This window comes from Melanostigma gelatinosum (genome assembly GCF_949748355.1).
Source record: "Melanostigma gelatinosum genome assembly, chromosome: 8".
Taxonomy (NCBI): Eukaryota; Metazoa; Chordata; class Actinopteri; order Perciformes; family Zoarcidae; genus Melanostigma; species Melanostigma gelatinosum.
In genome coordinates this window covers 25,536,633-25,557,066 of record NC_136641.1, presented here as the reverse complement: position 1 = coordinate 25,557,066, position 20,434 = coordinate 25,536,633, and the positions used below count along the sequence as shown (strand labels likewise).

The 20,434-nt window shown below is 47.5% G+C and overlaps 1 protein-coding gene across 1 annotated transcript in view; it reads left to right on the top strand.

The window, feature by feature from the left end:
• Positions 1-16,377, top strand: part of zbtb46 (zinc finger and BTB domain containing 46) — a gene marked incomplete at both ends in the record, with an annotated part of 37,856 nt that extends 21,479 nt beyond the window's left edge. Inside the window, 3 exons of the mRNA XM_079274020.1 lie at positions 1,927-2,208; positions 14,926-15,101; positions 15,952-16,377. Of these exons, the coding sequence (XP_079130146.1) occupies positions 1,927-2,208; positions 14,926-15,101; positions 15,952-16,377 (884 nt within the window). The remainder of the gene's footprint in view (positions 1-1,926; positions 2,209-14,925; positions 15,102-15,951) is intronic.
• Between the last annotated feature and the right edge of the window lie 4,057 nt (positions 16,378-20,434).

Sequence of the window (20,434 nt, the reverse complement as noted above, 5' to 3'; positions counted from 1 at the left end):
GAAAAGGTGGTCAGTGGGGTTGGGGGGGTGGGGGGGGGTCATTCGGTCATCCAATGAACAGTTGAGAGGCGGGAGATGGGGGTCAAAGGTGACACTCTTTTCTCTCTCTCTCTCTCCCTCTCTTGTGTCCTCTCCCTCCCATTTGTCTGCTTTCTCCACATACGTGTGTTTGTGTGTGTGTGTGTGTGTGTGTGTGTGTGTGTTGTTGGCCCACAGCAGATCTATGTTATTGATTGACTCTTGTGGCTGCTGGGCGGCCCACTGAAGGAGGGGGCAGAGCTCTAATGAATTCCTGCACCTCATGCCCCCTTGCGCCAACCCCTACACCCCCTCCTTAATTAACTTTGTGTGCGCGCGGGGGTGCGCATGCGTGGATGCATGCATGCATGTGTGTGTGTGTCTTCCTCCACAGCTTTCCGACACCCCCGCTTGTTACACTCCCCTGCGTTTTTTCTCTCTTTCTCTTCATACCTCCTACTTTATCTCCTCTTTTTTAATGTATCTCCCTCCTCTGCGAGTTGTTTCGCCGGTTACCTCGTGTGTACGTCACTCTCATCTGTCTCCTCCCACTGTCCTCGGCATCTCCCTCAAATCTCCACACCTTTCAGATCTATGCGCGTGCAACCGCGTGGGTGCAGAGTGTGTGTTTGCATCTGATCCGCCATCATTTATCTGTATGCTGAGCATGAAAAGTGACTGACATGGTGTGTGTGTGTGTGCGTGTGAGTGTGTTAGAGAGAGACAGAGTGGTCAACATTGACCCAGCAGGCTGTGAAGAGACTGTATGCCCATCGGTATTCCAGACGTGGAAGCAAACTACCGTCTCTGTCACCTTGACTCGCCCAGCAGCAGATGAGCTCCGGGCTGCACAGGAAGCACTTCCAGCACTACACCTGGCTGGCTGTGTCGTTAAAATGGATGATGGGGCTATTCAGTTCTCTCGCTTCTCCCCCTTTCTCGCCCCTCTGCTCGTCCTCACTTTGTTTCTTCCCCTTTCCGTCACTGCCGTCTGTGGAACGGCAGGAGGTCAGAAGTCAGGAGGGCTTCTGTCCAGAAAAAAGCACAGCGCGACATAAACCACGCAACTCCCAAGTCTCGTGGTTGTGTTTCTTTTCGGTTTGGACAAGTTCTACTTTTCAAAGTCTCGCAGCCTGTGATGTGTCTTTGTGTCTTTGTTTGCGAGAGCAACCTGTCGTCATGTTAAACGTCATTAGGAGGCAGTGAAAGCGTGTTTCGCGCTCTGAGCTGTCGTCGGCGGTGTGGTCTGACAGTCTTGTATCCGCAGTGGAACCACCGGCAACATGTCTGCCGCTGACAGCTCATCCACACACTCGTGCTTTCAAGGACGCTGACGGCTAAACACACACACACACAAACACACCACTTCAGCGTCTCTCGCTGTCTCTTTGTGATCTCCCTGAGTTTTCTGTGTTGACCGGTGATGATGAGGTGTGTTAGGGAGTCGAGGAGAGATGATTCAGAGCGGTGACGCGTTCGGTAGGCGCGACCGAAAACACTGGGTGTAAACGATGACTCGGCTGAGAGGTTTGAAAGAATTGGTTTAATCTGGTGTGTGTGTGTGTGTGTGTGTGTGTGTGTGTGTGTGTGTGTGTGTATTTTTCCCTCACAAACTGTTATTGCTGTCGGGTGAAACCCTTTAAATTGAAAAAAAGTGACAACTATTCATGTGTCTTCATCCCCTTTTGAAAAGGGTTTCACAAATCCAAGAGTGGCAGGATGTTCAGCCTGTAAAGAACCGTGTAATCCCTCGAATTAAGTTAAAACAATGCTGTGTGAAATGTTTGGAGGCGTCGTCCCTCTCCACCAACTTGAATGCTTTAGTTTGTATTTCCTTAAACGCCGGCTGCAGGAGAACAGAAGAGCCTCACCGATCTCCGCTCATCTCGTTCTCTTTTGTTTTTTAAGGGGCAGACGTGACCGAACCCAACAGCTCAGACAGCCGTGGCGAGCGACTCGACTTCTTCCTCAAACAGGAGGAAGCCCTCGCCGCCGAGCCCAGCTACCTGGGCCCCGGCGAATCGGACGAAGCCGGGAGAGGAGTCGGGCGCGGGACGATCTCGTCCGTGGCCAATCTGAAGGCGGCGCTGATGAGCAAGAACAGCCTGCTGTCTCTGCGGGCCGAGATGATGGGAGACGAGAACCCTTTGCTGTTCGAGTACCTGCCTAAAGGGGCTCACTCCCTGTCCCGTAAGTCCCTGTTTACACTGTAACACTCGCAGGTCCTCTCTCACACACACACACACACACACACACACATCATTATAACTGGTGGGTACCTGCTCATGTGCACCTGTGAGACATAAACACACACACAGGCTTTTTGACGTGAATGTCCTCTTCCTCTGCAGAGTATTTTCCGACTGTCGTTGGATAATTTGTGAGTTTGTGTGTCAGTGATGACTCGTCAGCGGTGACTCAGCGAGAGAGAGAGAGAGAGAGAGAGAGAGAGAGAGAGAGAGAGAGAGAGAGAGAGAGAGAGAGAGAGAGAGAGAGAGAGAGAGAGAGAGAGAGAGAGAGAGAGAGAACATTTTGCTGGTATCGTGTTTGGTTTTTTAATGTGACTGTTTTGTCTTTGTCTCAGTGGGTACGCAGCTGTGTTTCACAGCAGCAGAGTAACTCAGCAGAACTGCTCGCATGTCTACGATGTTTCAGCACCAACAAAAAACAAACGATGAATCGAATCGCTTTACAAACATTTACATCCTGCTAGAAGCACCTGCAACATAAGGGGCGCTTTCTTGAGATTGCATTAAAACTAAGAGGTGAAACAAAAAAACAAGTGAGATGAAACAGATCACAACAACCATGAAATTCAACTTCTGTTGTTGGGATTTTCTGTGTTCGCACTATAATGTGAATAGCTTGTGTGTGTGTGTGTTAAGCCTTCAACAACCTTCCTCTCTCCTTTGAATGTCCATGTACATCAGCTAAGATCTTCCTCTCAAAGACTTCCTTTAGAATAAACCATTTTCTAAACCGCATTGACGTTCGATTAATAAACGTCCTTATTTGTGGTCATTTGTCCACGTTCAGAGACATTCTTTTTCCATCCTTTCCTCCAGTGAGGGTGTTATACATTGTGTGGGTGTGTGTGAGTGTGGGTGTGAGCGTATATTTGCTTGAGTCCGCGTGGGCACATTTGTGTGTGTGTGTGTGTGTGTGTGTGTGTGTGTGTGTGTGTGTGTGTCTCTCTTTGCTTTTACTGGCTGGTAATTGGATCTTTTGTCCCGAGTTCTGTCCGTCTTTGTGAGCAGAAGAAAAAGCAAAGGACGGGTACAACTCCAAGCCGACTCACGCCGTTTGAGTTGAGCCCCACTCACCTATAAAATAAATAGATATTAAATAAAATAATAAAATTACCCCCCCCCCCCCCCCGAGACTGACACACCCGCTCGCATCACATGGCATCGCCCCCAGATCGACGGCCTCCACAGAACAGAAGAGGCTTCTTTTTAAATCACACTTTTAAGATATGAATCGGAGATTTGGAGAATTCGGAGAATGTTCATAATTTTGTCAGTAAAAAAAAACACACGTCGAATGAGTTTTATAGCCGTGTTTTAGTTGTCACCAAAGAAACCTCAGGGAGGTTTTCTCGGTTAGCCGAGCCCTATTTTGAATTCACTGCACAATAGGGAGTTGGGGAAGATGGCCAGCGACCTCCCCCCTCCCTCCCTCCCCGGGTCTAAATGAGGACAGAAAATAAACAAACACTGTACCTCAGATTACTGGGCGGAGGACGAGTCTGCCTGGTTTGACAGATCGCCGCTCCCTCCCTCCTCCCCCCTCCTCCTCCCGTTCTCCTTCACCCCTGCTTAACATCCTTCCTGTCCTTTTTTCCCCTCCTCCTCCCCCCTCCTGTACTCCCCCTCGCGCCATCCCTCCCTCCATCCATTTCTCCTTCACCCCTCCTTAACACTCATCCCTCACACTCTCCCTCCCCTCATCTCCTGCAGTTCCTCCTTACTCCTCTCCCTCCCGTCTCCCCCCCCCCCCTTACTTCGGCCGTGGAGCATCAAAGTGTGTTGGTTTTAAAAAATCCTGGGAAAGTATTGATCTAGGCAGAGAAGAGGTCGAGCAAGGTCACCTGGCCCAATTCAAGAGAGACCAGTGGATATCAGCAGAAGGCCTTCGCCACAGAGCTTCTGTCTCCTCTTCCTCTTCTTCTTTCCTCTCCTCTCCTCTCCTCTCGTCGCCGTCCTCTGCACGGGTCACGTCTACGTTTCCTCCCTTCGCGTGAGGAATGCCAACAGATAGTGGGACCATTCTGCATGTCAATCAGCCTCCTGAATCCAATTAGGCTCATTGGGATTTGGCCCCGATACCCCTTCAGTGCGTCAGACAATCAATGGCAGACGATGGATTGTGCCGGACCCTCCCCCTGCGCACCTGTCCACTCCGCCACCGCGTACCGCGCCGCACAGAACATCCAATTAACCACAGGGATCATACCGGCGTTATTGAACTTCTCCCTCTCGGCCCGCCTGCTCTCTGTCACTTCATCTACTTTGGGAAATTGACTCCGTACAGTAGCTCCCGGCTCCATTGCGGCTCTCTGGACGTCCTTTTAGGATTATTTTATTCATGATTCATGAACTTTCAGATTTAAAATTTGGATCCTACTTAGCAAAACCATTCCCTTACTCTTTCTTTTCTTCTTTTTTGTAAAAGCAAGAGGAAAGGAAGAACATCTACGTAACGTAGACATCTATGCAAGAGTAATATCTTTCAATCTGTCTGTGTTCCAACACCCACACGATACAAAGTAAAGACACGCACAGCGTATACAGTGCACAGGGGGCCAGAAATACCAGGATGTCCGACTGCATGCGGTGAGATTTTGCTGTAGCCAGCAAGCTTTTCTGGCTATTCTGACCCACAATCCTTTGCACAGCGGATAAGCAAGGGGGGGTCAAAGGTGAAGGTGCAATGATGAAGTGGTATGTCCAGTTGAATGCAATCTGCATGCATTAGTGCGTACTACTGCCGGGGCAGCTGCAGCAGTGGATTGGTGAATCCAAATGAAAACGATAAAAGGAGAGTGAAGCTGTCCAGAGGTTATTGCCAACGGTGCGTCATTAAGCGTTAAACTTCTCTTAACGGACTTAGCGAGTTTCAGTTGATCAGCTATTGGAAAGCGATCAGTCAGCTTTAGGGTTGGGTCCGGTGCCGGTATGGTACCGGTTCCTATACGACCGGTATCTACCGGACCGAAATGCAACGCAGATTTCGATGCTTCCTTTCGGTGCCTGAGCCGATTGAAATACTTTTTTTACACTTCTCTGATGACTCCGTCCTGGGTTAGCTCGTCCTAGGACCGATGCTAACGATAGCATCGGTCCTCCGCTCCTCACTCATCGTATTATTACAACCGGACGAGCCGTGCGCGCTTAGAAACAAACCGCTCCATCATTCTGACGAAGCTTCGGCCATGATTTATTGAAAAAAACAAAGAACGAGATCTGTCATACGGCTGGCAGGCTACTGACTTCCTCCATCGACATCCGGGTACTTAGCGCTGCCGCTCATCAGCACAACAACACGGGCACGCAACACTTTCTTCTTCTTCTTCTTCTTCGAGGTGTAGTGGCGGTTTGCAAATGACGAATTGGCGCATTAGCGCCACCAAGTGGTTAAATAAAATACAATAAGTCAGGAGAGGTCTTATTTTGCAAGAGAAGGCAAATATGATCATATTTCTGCAAAATAATTGCTGAAGTTTGAAGCTGCAGTGTGTGTACAGAGTGTGTGTGTGTTTTATATTTATTTAATAAATGCAATTTGCATACCAGCCTCGTGTGGGAGAGGACGACGCCATCATCTACCTGCTGCAGCGAGCTCAGTCGCACCTGGATGAACCGGTGGCTCTGTGAGAATCACTTCCTTTGATTTCTCCAGTGCATTCAACAGCATCCAACCAGTGCTGCTGAGTGAGACGCTGCGGGTGGTGGGGGTGAACGCGTCCAGCGTCTCCTGGATCACTGACTACCTCACAGCAGACCACAGTTTGTCCCACTGGGCCGTGTGCTGTCTGATGCGGTGGTCAGTGATACTGGAGCCCCACAGGGAACTGTTCTGTCTCCCTTCCTGTTCACCTTGTACACCACTGACTTCCAGTACAACTCTTGGTCATGCATCTGCAGAAGTTCTCTGATGACTCTGCAGCGGTCGGTGTATAAGGGACGGACGGGAGGAGGAGTACAGGGCAGTAGTGGAGGACTTTGTGGAGTGGGCCGGTAGAAATCACCTGCGTCTGAACGTGGCCAAGACCAGAGAGATGGTGGTCGACTTCAGGAGGAAGACGACGGCTCCACAACCGCTGAGCGTTCTGGGAGAGGACGTGGACATGGTGGAGGAGGACAAGTACCTGGTGTCTCCATCGACAGCAGACTGAACTGGAAGAACAACATCAACGCTGTGTACAAGAAGGGGAGGAGTCGACTCTTCTTCTTGAGGAAACTTGGATCCTTCAACGTGTGCAGCAGGATGCTGGAGATGTTCTACAGTCTGTTGTGGCCAGTGCACTGGACTCCTGTAGTCTGCTGGGGGAGCAGCATTGGAGCCGGAGACACCAACAGACTGAACAAACTGGTGAAGAAGGCCGGCTCCATCATTGGCTGCAAACAAGACTATCTGGAAGAGGTGGTGGAGAGGAGGACACTGAAGAAACTATGATCCATACTGGATAACCCGGACCACCCTCTCCACCACCTCCTGCAGGGACAGCGGAGCACTTTCTCCAACAGACTGATGCAGCTCCGCTGTCACAAGGACAGATTCAGGAGAACATTCCTGCCCTCTGCCATCAGACTTTATAATGAAACACCTCGGGCCAGATCGTCGTCCTTCACATGAACACCGCTACACGCTGTTGCTTGTTGTTGGTGATCCTGGCTCTACTGTCCAGGTTGTTTAGTTTAGTTTACTAGTTGCTAATTGTATTAATACCACTATATTCATGGTATATACTGTGCATTTCTATTTTCTATTCTATTCTAGCTTATTTTTTATTTTTTATTAATCTATTCCTTCAATTCAATATCTGCTCTGTTATTTTATTGTACTGTAGATATTGTGCATTCCATACGTTATATTTTACAGTTACGGTTCAGGCACCGGTATCGTTTTAAAAGTATCGCTTTAGCACCGGTATCGGAAAAAACCCAAACGATACCCGACCCTACCAGCTTACAGTAACTGCCTCCCTAAAGCCATTTGGAACCATCCTAATGGCCGACCCCGCTCTGATTGGGACGCAGGCTGTTTTTTAGTTTGTCGCTCCGTGTTTCAGTAATCCAGTTCCTCCACATTGTGATTTTCACCTCGCTATCTCTTTTACTCGTGTTGCTGTGCAGTGAGTCAACCTGCTGTTATTTGTATTTCTCAGCAGCATGCCAGACACTACTGCAATATTAAACTCATGAGACGAGGTTGCATAAAAAATAACGTCGTCGTTGTTCCTTTTTCTTAAGAAGTTGTTAATGAGCTGTTCCTTCTCACCTGCAGCTCATCTCGTTACTCTGCCTCCCTCTTAATGTTGTCTCTCCCGTCGCTGCCCGGAGGGGGGTGAGGGAGGAAGGGAGAGGGAGGTGGAGATGGGGAGTCAAGCACTTGTGTGTGTTCTCAGTAAGTGGGAGTGGGGAGTGTCGGGCGCGGTAGTTTAACATTCCAGGAATCCGTCCACGGTCGAGCCTCATGGCTGTGTGATTCTGTCCGGTGTGCAGAGGAGGGCGATGAATGGCCAAAACCCACCGCATAACTCTGGAGACATTCCCCCCCCCACTCACCCCACTCACCCCACTCACCCCCCTCCCTCCCCAAAAACTAAACTCGCACATACTCGCATACACAACCCAGAATAACTACATTTCATATGTGCGATAACAAAAAGAGATGCACTCTCAGTGCTATTAATGCAGCAGAACACACAAGAAGAAACGGCTTCTGTGTGGATAGGATGAGGAGCTACAGGCTCTGTAAGACAATTTGAAATTCCTCATCCAGCGAGCCTCAACCGGTTGCCGGTGAACATCTTACACGGTCGATACGGTCGTCCTTTACCCTGCCTGTGCGCAAAATCTTCACTTGAGCTGCAAGATGGCTCCTCTCCAAAACAATCTCCCTCCACGCTACAGAAGATCCTCAAGCCCTCTCTCCTTATATTATGCATTTTACACATGCACACGCCCTCACAAAACACGCACACATGCTGCCATCCTCAGCACACGCATGTGGGTGGAAGGAGAAGGAGAGCAGAGGAGCGAACGAGCGAAAGCTGAGAGAGAAGAGAAGCCCTAACCCTTTCCCCTCGGCTGGTGGAAAGTGAAACTTCAGAGTTTTTTCATTTTTTCTTCTTCCTCCCCCTCTCCGTAGTGTTTGATAGCGCAGCCTCTGTGTGCCCCCCACCCCCACCCCCCACTGCCTACTCTCTCCCGTTGTGTTCTGGTGGCCAGCTGCTAGCAGAGTTGCAGTTGTACGTGAGTGGGTGGGTGAGACTCGTTTCCTCTGCTCCTCAGGGCTCCGCTTCAACAACTGCTGCAGCACGCTCCGGCCAGGGGCCACGGGGGCCACGGGGGCCACGGGGGCCACTATTCATAACAAACAGGGGGCTGGTTCCTCTCCTCCTCCTCCTCTTCTTCTTCCTCTTCTTCCTCCTCAACTTCCACAATCACCACCACCACCATCATCATCATCAGCACACTACCCGCCCACTCCGCCCACGCCGCTGCACCCCTCTGAGCCTCGGCCCCCCGAGGCCCCCGGTCTGCGGGCCGGGGCGACCCGGCTGCGCTCAGAAGGGTCGGACATGGACGTGGAAGAGGCCCCCGAGGGCCCGGAGGCCTCCACCTTGCCTGAGGTAAGCGCACACAGAGCCTGGCTCAGCTCTCCGGGTGCTGCTCCTCCAGTCAGATCAAAGTCTTGTGAGAGTGAGAGGAGATGGGGGGGGGGGGGGGGGGGGGGTTTGAGGCGACGGAGAGTAAAAAGTGACTGGTGACGTGGGTCTTCTTCAGGAGAAGTTGGGGTTAATGGGGTCACTTTTCACGATTGCAAAGTCTTATTTTGTACACGTCGTCGCTCAAACCCCCCCCCCCCCCTCTCCGTGTGGAATCTGGCACATTTCCTGCTCTGTCTTCCTTTTTGTTCGTCTTTCTTTACTTGCTTTGTTTGCTTTTTCTCTTCCTTTCAGATTTCGAATCCGTCACCCTATTTTCTTTCTTTCATATCATCTTCTCTTTTTTTGTTTTTAATATAGCCAGACCCGAATTCACCTTCAAAAAAAGCCCAAAGAGTCTTTTTGCTCAGCGTTAAGCGCGAACGTAGTTTGTGGCAGCGCTCGCATTAGGGGGACAACACATCTGGTCACAATGGCAGCGTGCGTCTCCGAGATGGCAGATAAACGACGGCAAGGTAGTGAGACGAGAGCAGAGTCGAGTCAATACGAGGAGACAATGAGAGGTTTGCTCTCGCAGCCCAGGAAATTGTTTGTTCTGTGTGTGTTTGTGTGCGTTTGTGGGGGCGTGTGTGTGTGAGCAAGGCAGTATGAGCACGTGTGGATGTGAGTTTTCTGCCAGTCGAGAGTGTGTGTGTGTGCGTGTGTGTGAGCGTTTTAGGAGCAGCATTTGATTTCAGAGGACCTGCCTCCCAACAAGCCTCGCTATCTCTGCGGACAAGCCATCTGTTTGCCCAGCGCATGGTGTTCTGTTCTCTTAGAGAGGACGAGGAGGCGGAGGGAGGGGGGGGGGGGGGGGGTGAAGGAGTAGATGGAGTAGTTGAGATGGGATGTAGATGAGAGGAAAGAGAGCTGCACCTTGCTGCATCAGGCAGATAATATTATTAACACCGTAGATCAACCTAAGCGTCTCGTAGGACGACTCGAGCATCCAGGAAACTGTCAGCATCTTTTTTCTGTGTCTGTGTGCTGATTTCTAACAATTTGCCTTTAAATCATTCTGATCTGTCTGCGAGTTTTTTTCCTTGAACTTTTCTGTTTTCATGTCTCGTGTGTGTGTGTGTGTGTGTGTGTGTGTGTGTGTGTGGGGGGGGTTGTCTTCACAGCTTGTCTCACCTGCCTGCCTCCTGCATGCCCAGACAACAATCCATACACAGCGTATAGATGTGCGTGTGTTCTCATAACAGGATGTTTTGTGCTTGCAGGGTGTGAAAAGCAAAGAAGACGTGAAAGAATACGGCACAGGTACGGCTTTACAACTGAAGCGTCTGGATGTCTTCAAATAAGATCTTTAGTTTGTGGCTTTTTCCATCTATTTCACTCACACTTTTCTTGTCTCTGTCTCAGCTTTGGGAGGCGACGGGTCTCCTGTCGAGACGGATCAGATGGGCAACGGGAGCTTTCGTGGCGGCTCGACGGTGCCTGCGTCAGTGCTCGTGGTTGGCAGAGGGGCCGAAGGGCTGGCGGCGTGGGGCGAAGAGGCCGGGTCGGGGACCAGAGTCCTGCCAGAGCCCGGCGCCTGGCCCTCGCGTGGGTTCGCCTGCTCCCTGTGCAAGCGGCTGTTCAGCAGCCTGGAGCACCTCGGGGAGCACGAGTACCGCCATACCCTGTCTCTGATGGCCCTGTCGCTGGACTGGCCGAGCGCCCGGGGCCCCCACGGTCAACCCGAGCGGCCCCGTCACCAGCCGCAACTCCTCCACTACCACCAGTCCCTCTACCGCCCCACGGCTGCCGAGGCAGAGCCGCCGCCGCCGCCGCGCTACGTCTGCTCCCAGTGCCCCGCCAGCTTCACCCTCAAGTCCAACGCCGACCGCCACGAGAAGACCATCCACTACAAGAAGAAGCTGATGCAGTGCGCGCACTGTCTGAAGCACTTCAGGGACCACACGGACCTGCACAGGCACCTGTCCTCCGTGCACTCCAGGGAGCGAGGGTACACCTGCCCCGCCTGCGGCAAGGCTTTTAGCACCCAGAAGAACCTGGCGACGCACGTCAAAGTGTGCTGCCAGCTGGGGCCGCTGCCAGTAGCTCTGCTGGGAGGCGGCGCTGGGATGGAGATGCCTCAGGGCGGGGTGATCGATTCGCTGTGGCGGCTATCTCAGTAGATGAAAGATCATGATCTCGGCATCAATGTGGAAAATTGAGACGGGCCTATGGGCACAAAACCCATATCAGTTAGCAGCGTAGCATCACGTGCTGTACGTTCATGCCAAAAAATGACAGAAGATCCGCGGCGTCATTGCACTGAGAAGGGAAGAATTCCAGTGGCGGGCCGTCAGGGCCTGCAAGGCCTTCTCTGCTGGCCTAAACAGAATCACAAAGATATCTGTTTTATAATTTTGTAATTTTTCTGAAATACACTACATGTATTATAATTTATAAAAATATTTTCCCCATTATCTTATTTTCTCATTGCACAGCTCCTGTCTTCCTCAGTTGCTCTGCTTCCAGTGCAGCTTGTTTTAAGTCGAGCTTTTATCCAATCAGATCTCACCTCTGTGTCTCTAGGTAGAACAGAGCCAGAGGCCTGCAGACTCTCACCTGCAGCCAGTGCAGATTAAAGTGAATGGGGACGATATTGTTGATTGTCATAGTGTTCAACCAATCAGATCTTTAGTTTGACATGTTGGGCGTATTCTTTGACGTGTCAGCGCCTGCTGACACGACAAAAAGAAGTTATATGTAAGTTACCCATGAAAACAGGTGAATAACTTTCCGTTGCGGTGCCAAGTGGAGCGACGAGGTGGTGGTGGGGGGGGGGGCGTGTATCTGTCCGCCTCGCCAACCCAAACCACTTGTCTGGCTCTCTGTCGCCAGCCACCAGTCTCACTACACTCTTCTCTCCTTTTTAGGCAGAGAGATCTTTGTCTTTGTGACCGCCCCACAAAGACACTCAGGCTCCACTGAGACTCACAGCCCACACAACCACACCACCTGCAGGCCCTTTGTAGAACTGCAGCAAGAGAGCAGAATAAAATCACCCGATTATTTCTGTCACAGTGGTAGTTCACCTCAACAGAGATTTTTTAAAAAATAGTACAACACAATGAAATATATATATATATATATAATTTATATATCTGACATGATTTCAGAGTTACTTTGTTTTATGTTACAGTTTAAAGAATAAAATAATATTTACAATCATAAATAAATTAAAAGTAAATTAATGAACAAATACATTTAATTCATGATTTAATGACAATAAAAAATAATAGATATATAATTTATTATTTTTGTTATAATAACTGTGGTTACTTCAACTGAAACTCAAAGAATACATTAAATGAATGTAAATTAAAAAATAAAAGCAAATAATATGTATAATTCATTAGTGCTGTTTAAATAACTGTCTAAATTGAAACTCAAAGAATACATTATATATAAAATTATAACTCTATAACTAAAATAAATGAAAAAATATATACATTTGGAAATAAAATAAATTACATTATATGTATTATATATATTTAAAGTATTTCTTTATACTGAATCTCAAAGCAAAACAAAGTAACTCACTATCACCCTCAGTCAGTGCTGTCAGATCAGTGCAGATGGAGGGGATGTGCCGAACGAGACAAAGCCATCTAAAACAATAGACCAGAGGCAGCTCAGATTGGGGGTTGGGTGGTGTCATTTTTCTCTCTCTCTGTCCATCTCCTCCGTCACAGATCTGCGAGCCTTCAAGTGGCTGGAGCTGGACAGTAATTGGTCCTTCACGGCTCCGGCCCTTCTTAACCCGCTGACCTCTTCATCTGAAGAGGAGGTGGGGACCGAGGGGGCAGATGCCCCTAAAACCAGATGAGCTTTGCGACGTCACCGCTGCAGATAGATAATGGTGTGGTTGTGAGACAAGTGGGGGGGGGGAACGAGGGAGATGGTGGAGACAGTTAGGTGGAGGTGATAGTGCAGTCAGCGGGAACGCTGGCGTCGAAATCGTCGCTAAATGTAGAAATTCACACCAAGTTCTGCCAAAATGTGGAGTTCACAGCAGACCTGCAACTATAAACCAATATATGTTCCTGATACAGCCCAGTTAAACAGGTTTACCGTGCATACACCCATACTGTGAGTATTATACCCATAAGGGAAGAATCCCTTTAACGTTCCACGGTCGCTACGGCACAAAGAACTGTAATTTCTATGTGCTCGTGTAAAAGCAGAACCGGGTGTCTATTGGGAGTGTACTCCTTCTGCATATACGTACACGAAGGGGAACTTCCAAATGCCAAAATCCCATCTCTCAGGTAATCCACTCTGTGCAAGCCATGCAGCTGAAACAGGTTCAGAGACGTCCGCAGAAGACGGCGCTGAAAATACAGTACGGCTCTTATGTGGCGTTTCTTCTTTTGTTTTGTTGGAATTTGTGTTTATTTAAGTCGAGATTATTTTATTTTATCCTCGTAAAAAAACAAAAACCCATGTACTGTGTACAGATATGTACTTTTCTATACTTGCTTGTAGTTTTTATGCTGTAATTAAACTGTGATGGAAAAACTTCTCCGTAGTTTTTTTTTTCCATCTTGTATCTGCGTCTTGCACATCATTCACATTATTTCCTTCCTTTGCATTTTAACTTGCCGCTCTCTCTAAAAAAAATAAATAAAATGTGACTCTTAAATGTGCAGTTGATGTGTGTTTGCATGTTTTGTTGTGCTGTCGAGTGTTTAATCAGAGCAGAGGTCGATTTGCAGATGGAGGTAATTATGTTGTATCACTTCAAAGCTTATAACCCCGAGCCGTGTGTTTGACCCCCTCCTCTATCTGCAGCCGTCGTGTTGTGCTTGTGTACTCGTAAATCCAGCCCGGATCTCTCACGGTCATACACTGTAAAGTTCCACACACACACACACACACATCACTGAGCGTGTATTACTGACATTGTGGGGACTTGTCTTTCTTTTGGGGACAAACTGCACGTCCACGTAACGTAAATCATTACACTTTAGGGTAAAGATTCGGTTTAAAGTTAGTATGAGCTTGGGTTTAGGTTAAGGTTAGTCACCAGGAAATGAATGGAAGTCAATGTGATGGCGATGTGACAGTGCGTATAGTCTTGTATTTGCTACATAGTGAGGACCTAAGACACATTTTTAACAACAGAGTGAGGACATTTTGAAAAGTGAGGACATTTTGGCTGGGCCTCACTTCTTCAAAGGCCTGTTTGAGGGTTCAGACCTGGTTTTAAGGTTCAGGTTAGAATAAGGTTTCGGTTAGTGTTGAGGATTCAGATATGATGGTCAAGGTTAGGGTAAAGAGTTAAGATTCCGCGAGAAGCAGCTCGTGGGTAGTGTAAGTCTCCAGGAAATGAATGGAAGTCAATGTTACGTCCAACAGAGTGACGACATTTTGGCTGGTCCTCACATCTTCAATGGTCTGTTTGAGAGTGAAGACTTGGTTTTAAGGTTAGGTGAGGGATTGCATCAATGAGTGTCCTCACAAAGATGGATGTACACACACACACACACACCGTTTACGTGGATGCACTTCACCTGGCTTAACTACCATTTAAGTCTAGAGATAATGGGCTTACGAGACCTTCTACCCGAGATTGGGACGTGATATTAACATTAGTTTTCATTTTTAATGTCTTTGCTGAAGCCTCCTTTTGTGTTTCTGTGTGCTTTTATTTCCCTCAGCCTTCTTGTCATTGTCTGTGTTTGTCTCTCTGTCTGTGTTTTGCTTTCCACAGCAGAGACCCTCTAGAGCAGGGCAGACTGACTGTTGTGTGTTGTGTTTATAGTGTCTCTTTGCCTTTATTGCTTTAGTATGGAGGAAGAGCTGTTGCCAGGGCAACTGTAGCTTTGACTGGGGATCGGGGTGGCCATGGGAATTGATGGTACATTTTCTAGACCACGCCGCTAATTAAATGTAATAACTGAAAAGTGACGTCTCGGTTTATTCAAAAGAGCTTCATTCAACACGCATTTTTGTTCTTCCTTCTGTCCCTACAGTGAACGACTTCACAGTGATCCGTAAAAAGTTCAAGTGCCCCTACTGCAGCTTCTCCGCTATGCACCAGTGTATCCTGAAGAGGCACATGCGCTCCCACACCGGCGAGAGGCCCTACCCCTGTGAAATCTGTGGCAAGAAGTTCACCAGGAGGGAGCACATGAAGCGGCACACACTGGTGAGTGCAGCCAAAGCTGCTCTACAACAATGGTTTTCAATTGTTATACACACTTCCTGTCTCCAAAGTGGGCGTGGTCATCCCCTCCCCCACATCGTTTGGAAATGTTGTGGGAACGTCGTGCGGATGGACGAAAGCAGATTGGGACACATTTAGCGAATTTGTTAGCTACGGCGTTCGTCAACGTTAGTTGTCAGATATCGCAAAAGTTTGTCTTGCAGAGACAGAGAAAGGTCTCGAATAAAGTACTCTACCGATTATTCGACTGATCAATCGAGTTATCGGATGGGAAATACTTTTGATTTATTATTAAAGAGCAATAGTAAATGTACAAAGAAGAAAATAAGATACGTCTTTTAAAATGCTAAAAACTAATTGGGTTACTTTTTTCGTGTTTTAAGTGCATACAGGGATATTATCTGTCAAAACTAAATCCATTTTGTGCATTCCAGTGATACAATTATTTTAAAATGCAAACAAATACATAAAGAAACATTGGCTTCTCCTGTCAAAGTACTATAACTTTCACTCTCTTTGCAAAAAAGAGATGGCAGAAGGCCAAAATCCAAGATGGCGACAGCCAAAATGCAGAATTCAAGTCTTCGAAACTGGCAGTCCACAAACCAATGGGTGACATCACCACTTCTTATATCGTCTATGGCTCACGTTCACGTCTCTCGTTGGAGTCAATAGACTCTGCCACTCGTCTCTTAAAGGGGCGGAGCAAAGGTGAAACCAATGTGACACTGATACAGGAAACGGAACAGCTATGCGATCACCAGTAGGGGGCAGTAAATCACATGAAGTGTAAAAAAAAGGAAAATTCAAATGATGTGTTTCCGTCCAACAGGTCCACAGCAAAGACAAGAAGTACGTGTGTAAAGTGTGCAGCCGGGTCTTCATGTCAGCGGCCAGCGTCGGAATCAAACACGGCTCGCGGCGTCACGGCGTCTGCGCCGACTGCTCCGGCCGCGGCATGGCGGCGCTGCTGGACCAGAACGGAGAGGTGGGCGGGGACATCTCCCCAGAGGAGGAGCTGTACCCGGGCGACCGCTTCCACGACGACCAGGCGGAGTGCGACGGCGACGGCGAGGAGGAGATGATGGTGGAGGCGGACGGCGAGATGATGGGAGAAGGGGAGGAGGAAGGGGGGAAGTGGAAGGACTCGGGGATGGCCGCCGAGGCGCAGGACAATGAGAAGGAGGAGAGCGACTCCTCGGCGCAGGAGGGGGAGCAGCAGAACGGGAGCGAGAGGGACTTCGCCTGGATCTCCTAGAATCTGCCCTGCTCCTCCGTCAGCGGCTCGTCGAACCAAATCTTGGAAGATCTCTTGCGATCTCTCGGGGCGGATCCCTCGGCTCTCTTTACCCATTCGTCCCACCGCGGGCCGGCCTTTCCTTTGAATGGAAAACGCTGTAGGGTGATTGCGCGACAATGATCTCAAACACGCACACACACAAACACACACACACACTTCGGTTATTCTCAACCTTGACCGCCACGGTAGAAGAAGTAGAAGAAGAGTGGTCACGAGATGGCCGGAGTGCGAGGCTTTTTTCTGCTTACCTCCTCTCACTTCTGATGCAGCGTTTTTAGTTCTGTGTGTTTTTCTTTTCTTTTTTCTTGAGGGTTCAGGCCAGAGTCCTGTCGTTTTCTACTCTGTCACAACAGGAATCAACGAGGACGCTGCCAAGGACACGGCCAAACGCTAGACTGCAACTTTCTGTGTTTGCCATCACAATCACCATGGAAACCAAGGATCACTGACAGTGTAGGGGAAAAAGCCAGGAGGGGGGAGGGAAGAGGGGGGGGGGTGTCTTGGTTCCACCTCGGCTGTAAAGTGTCTCTCTCTCGCTCTCTTCGAGTGACGAAGGGGGGAGTCTGAATCTATTGCAAAGCGCCGCGTGTCGGAGGAGCGGGCAGCCCGATGGCACCTTGTCGACGCAGAGTCCTACTGCCACAGACTTGCACTTTAATGACAACTGACTCCTATCAAAGCCCTGAACCCGAGGTTTACATTTTTTGATCCGATCTCTTTACGTACCTAAAAACAACTCGGTGACCGCACCTACCTTTAAGGATGTACTCCTATGTCCTCTTGACTGTTATCACGATATATAGAAATCACTGAATCTTTGTGCAGATTTGCTGTTTATAGAGCCGATGCCTTTTTTCTTGTCTTGTTATTTTTTTCGGTGGGGTCGTTCATCTTTTCTTCACTTAAGTCCCCCCCCCCCCCCCCCCTCCCCATGCGGTTTCTATCAATCCATTCCAAAATGAATACCGGAGATTTTGACGGATGTACATACGATTTTTAGTATTTTAAAAAAGAGGGGGGGGGGGGGGAGTGCGTGGGAGACAGAGAGAGTGTATGTCGGAGACTTTAGTTTCTAGCTTCCTTGTTTGGAGAGTCGACAACGGATCCTCGTGACCTACACTTTGAACTCTTTCTGTCTCTCTCGCCGTCTCCGGGTTCAGTTCCTCTCACAGTGGAGGTTGTGACGATCAGACACCGAAGGAGGAGCTGCCTTTGTTTTTTTGTTTGTCATGTAATTCCAGTTTCTCCGTACAGAATATGCAGCCTCTTTTCCATGGTTTGAGCTTTTATCTTTTGGTGGTATAAGTTTTAAAGAAGAGGATCTAAATTGTGCTTGAAATTTCCGAGTTTGATATTCGTAAAGAGTGTGATATTAATTTGTTTTGTTTAACGGCTATTTATTGAAAACCCTCATTTGTGTGGATTTCCTGATTTTATTTTGGAGAAGTCATTCCCTCCTCTCTCTCTCTCTCTCTGAGTGTGTGAGTGTGTGTGTGTGTGTGTGTGTGTGTGTGTGGTTGTTTGTATGCAAGAATGTTTGAGTGTCCAAAAAAAAAGTCGACATTGATTTCTTCTGATTATTTCCATGTTTTCGGCGATGTTATTGACAATTCAAGTGAGGCAGATGACATGTCTTATTATTATGAGAACAATGATTACTGTTGTTGATGTTGACTATTATTAATTATTATTATTATTGAGTGCTGGATGCTAAGCTTTATTGTGTGTTCTTTTTTTGATATTTTGTATCTTGTATGAGAAAAAAAGAGCTTTTATACTTTGCCTTGTTGTGGACAGCAAGCCATAAGGCTTTTATCAACCTTCATCGTGCCAGTTTACGCTTTTTTTGTCGTAATTGCTTTTTTTACCGAAAAAGGGGGGGGGGGGTAAACTTCTCTGTTAGATATTGATTGAAACATATATTCAGCACACGCTTTTTGTATCACTATTGTACACTAATTGATTAATATCGAACCAAAAACAATCTAGTACCTTGTATACATGAAGTGCTTTCGTTTCACAGTCTGTGTGTGCAGGTGCTTTATTTTGAGGGATTTTATTGTCGTGGTTTTGTTGTTGGGTTGTTTTTTATTTGAATTTTTTTAAACCTGTCACTATTTGTCACAGTTTGAAAAAAAAAAAAAAAAAGTGCACATGTTATAGTATATTATTGTGAACATGAAGAAGGGCTGTGTGAAAGGACCGGCTAGCTTTTGAAGATCGCATCTTAAAACTCAAGCTGATTGGATTTTAGTTTCTACTGTCTCGCTCCTCACGCACGACACACAATCACGTAGAAATGCAGCACGTAGACACAAAAACAACCGCTCCTGTCGGACGGCGTTGAGTCTACATTCTGTGTTTCTGTCTGCCGGTGTTTCACTGGCTTGAATCTCGTAAAAATAAAATAAATAAAGGGAAAGTGAGCGCAGTAGTGCAGTCGTTACTCTGGGAAACATTTTGTTGCCATGGACTGCACTTCCCATTAACCTCGACTCAGAATTTGTTTCGTGATGCTTTTCTTCACGCCTGGCAACTGTTCTTTATTTGAGCTGTTTTTATTCATTGTGTTTTCGTTCGACCCATTTATCAAAACAAATTTGGGTAGTAAGAAGGAGAAAAAAGGAGAAATCATTTTTTGATGAATGTCAATGGTGGGTGTGGAAGCAGCCCGTGATCGGTGACACATCTCTGTCCTGTGGTGCTGTTGTGGCCACTGAGAGACGTCTGGATGTATGCGTGACTCCCCCCCTCCCCCGCGGCCCTGCGCTCTTCTTGCGACCCGTACTGTACGTCTTCTTCCTCATACCGGGTTGTACTTCAGGAAAAAAAAATGTCCGCCATCAACCCCTCAAATATGTGCCTCAATGACATTTCACCCCGCGTGCTTGTGTGTGTTTCCTGCACGTTTGTGTCGGACGGATAGAGATTACGAAGACGATCGTTGAAGAGGTGCAACAAAAACAAAAAAATAAGTGTTTTTCGGGGGATAAATCTTTCAGAGACAAATCCTGACGGGCGACTGGATTCTCCTTCCCACTGTGTGTCGATGACCTTTCGTGCCCTGATTCTGTGGTCTTAACTGCATGCCTGTGCTCATTCTGTCATACCAAAGCGAAACGTCTTCGGCATCTGCACACAACCGTCTCATTCCACACGATGCAAAACTGGAACCGTTTGCTCTCTTGCAGATGAATATGGGTATTCTTAGACGTGTACAAATTGCAATCCTCGTTTAGCCTGTATAGCTTGATTCACACGTGCAAATCATGAAGCCATAGATATGGGTATATCAATATACTATATTTCAAAATTTGGCGCTTTTTACTTTAGATTTTGTTCTTCTAAGAGTGATGTGTGTATACCTTCATATATATGAATTTATATTACTATTATATATTATTTATTGTCTCTCAAGTTTCAGAGGGTCTTTGATTTGTAAAAGGTCACAGTTGAAGCTTGAAGTTTGTTTATTTTCATTGGGAATATTGTTCAATATGATACTGACTTTATATTGATTATCATAAACCTGTTTGTAACAAAAATGTGTTCAATAATCAAAACAAAAAGAAGAAAAAAAAATGACTGTCCTGTTTTTACACCAGTTTTGTTTCCGGGCAGATTTTGTGCAGATTTTTTATTTTTTTTTTGTTTGGTTGATAGTACTGATCACAAAACATTTTTACAGCCAACCATGAGCCTCCCGTTTTCGATGTTGGGGCCGTCCAAGCCTCTTTCTAACTTCATGTTTAGTGGAAGAATTAGCTTGACTTTTATTTGCAAAAACCAATCAGTCTCAATAAATTTTGAAATTGCTGCTGTAAAGAAGTGAAACACGTGTGTGCTGTGTCTTTTGTTTTCTCTTCTTCCTTTGGACTGGTGTTTTAATGACTGCTGTCCACTAGGGGGCAGAGTGGACAAGTCAAAGAGAGACTTTGACTTTATTATAAACATCCTGCATTCACCGGTATTTCGCACAAAATAATGAACAGACTCCGACAACAGACTTCTTAAA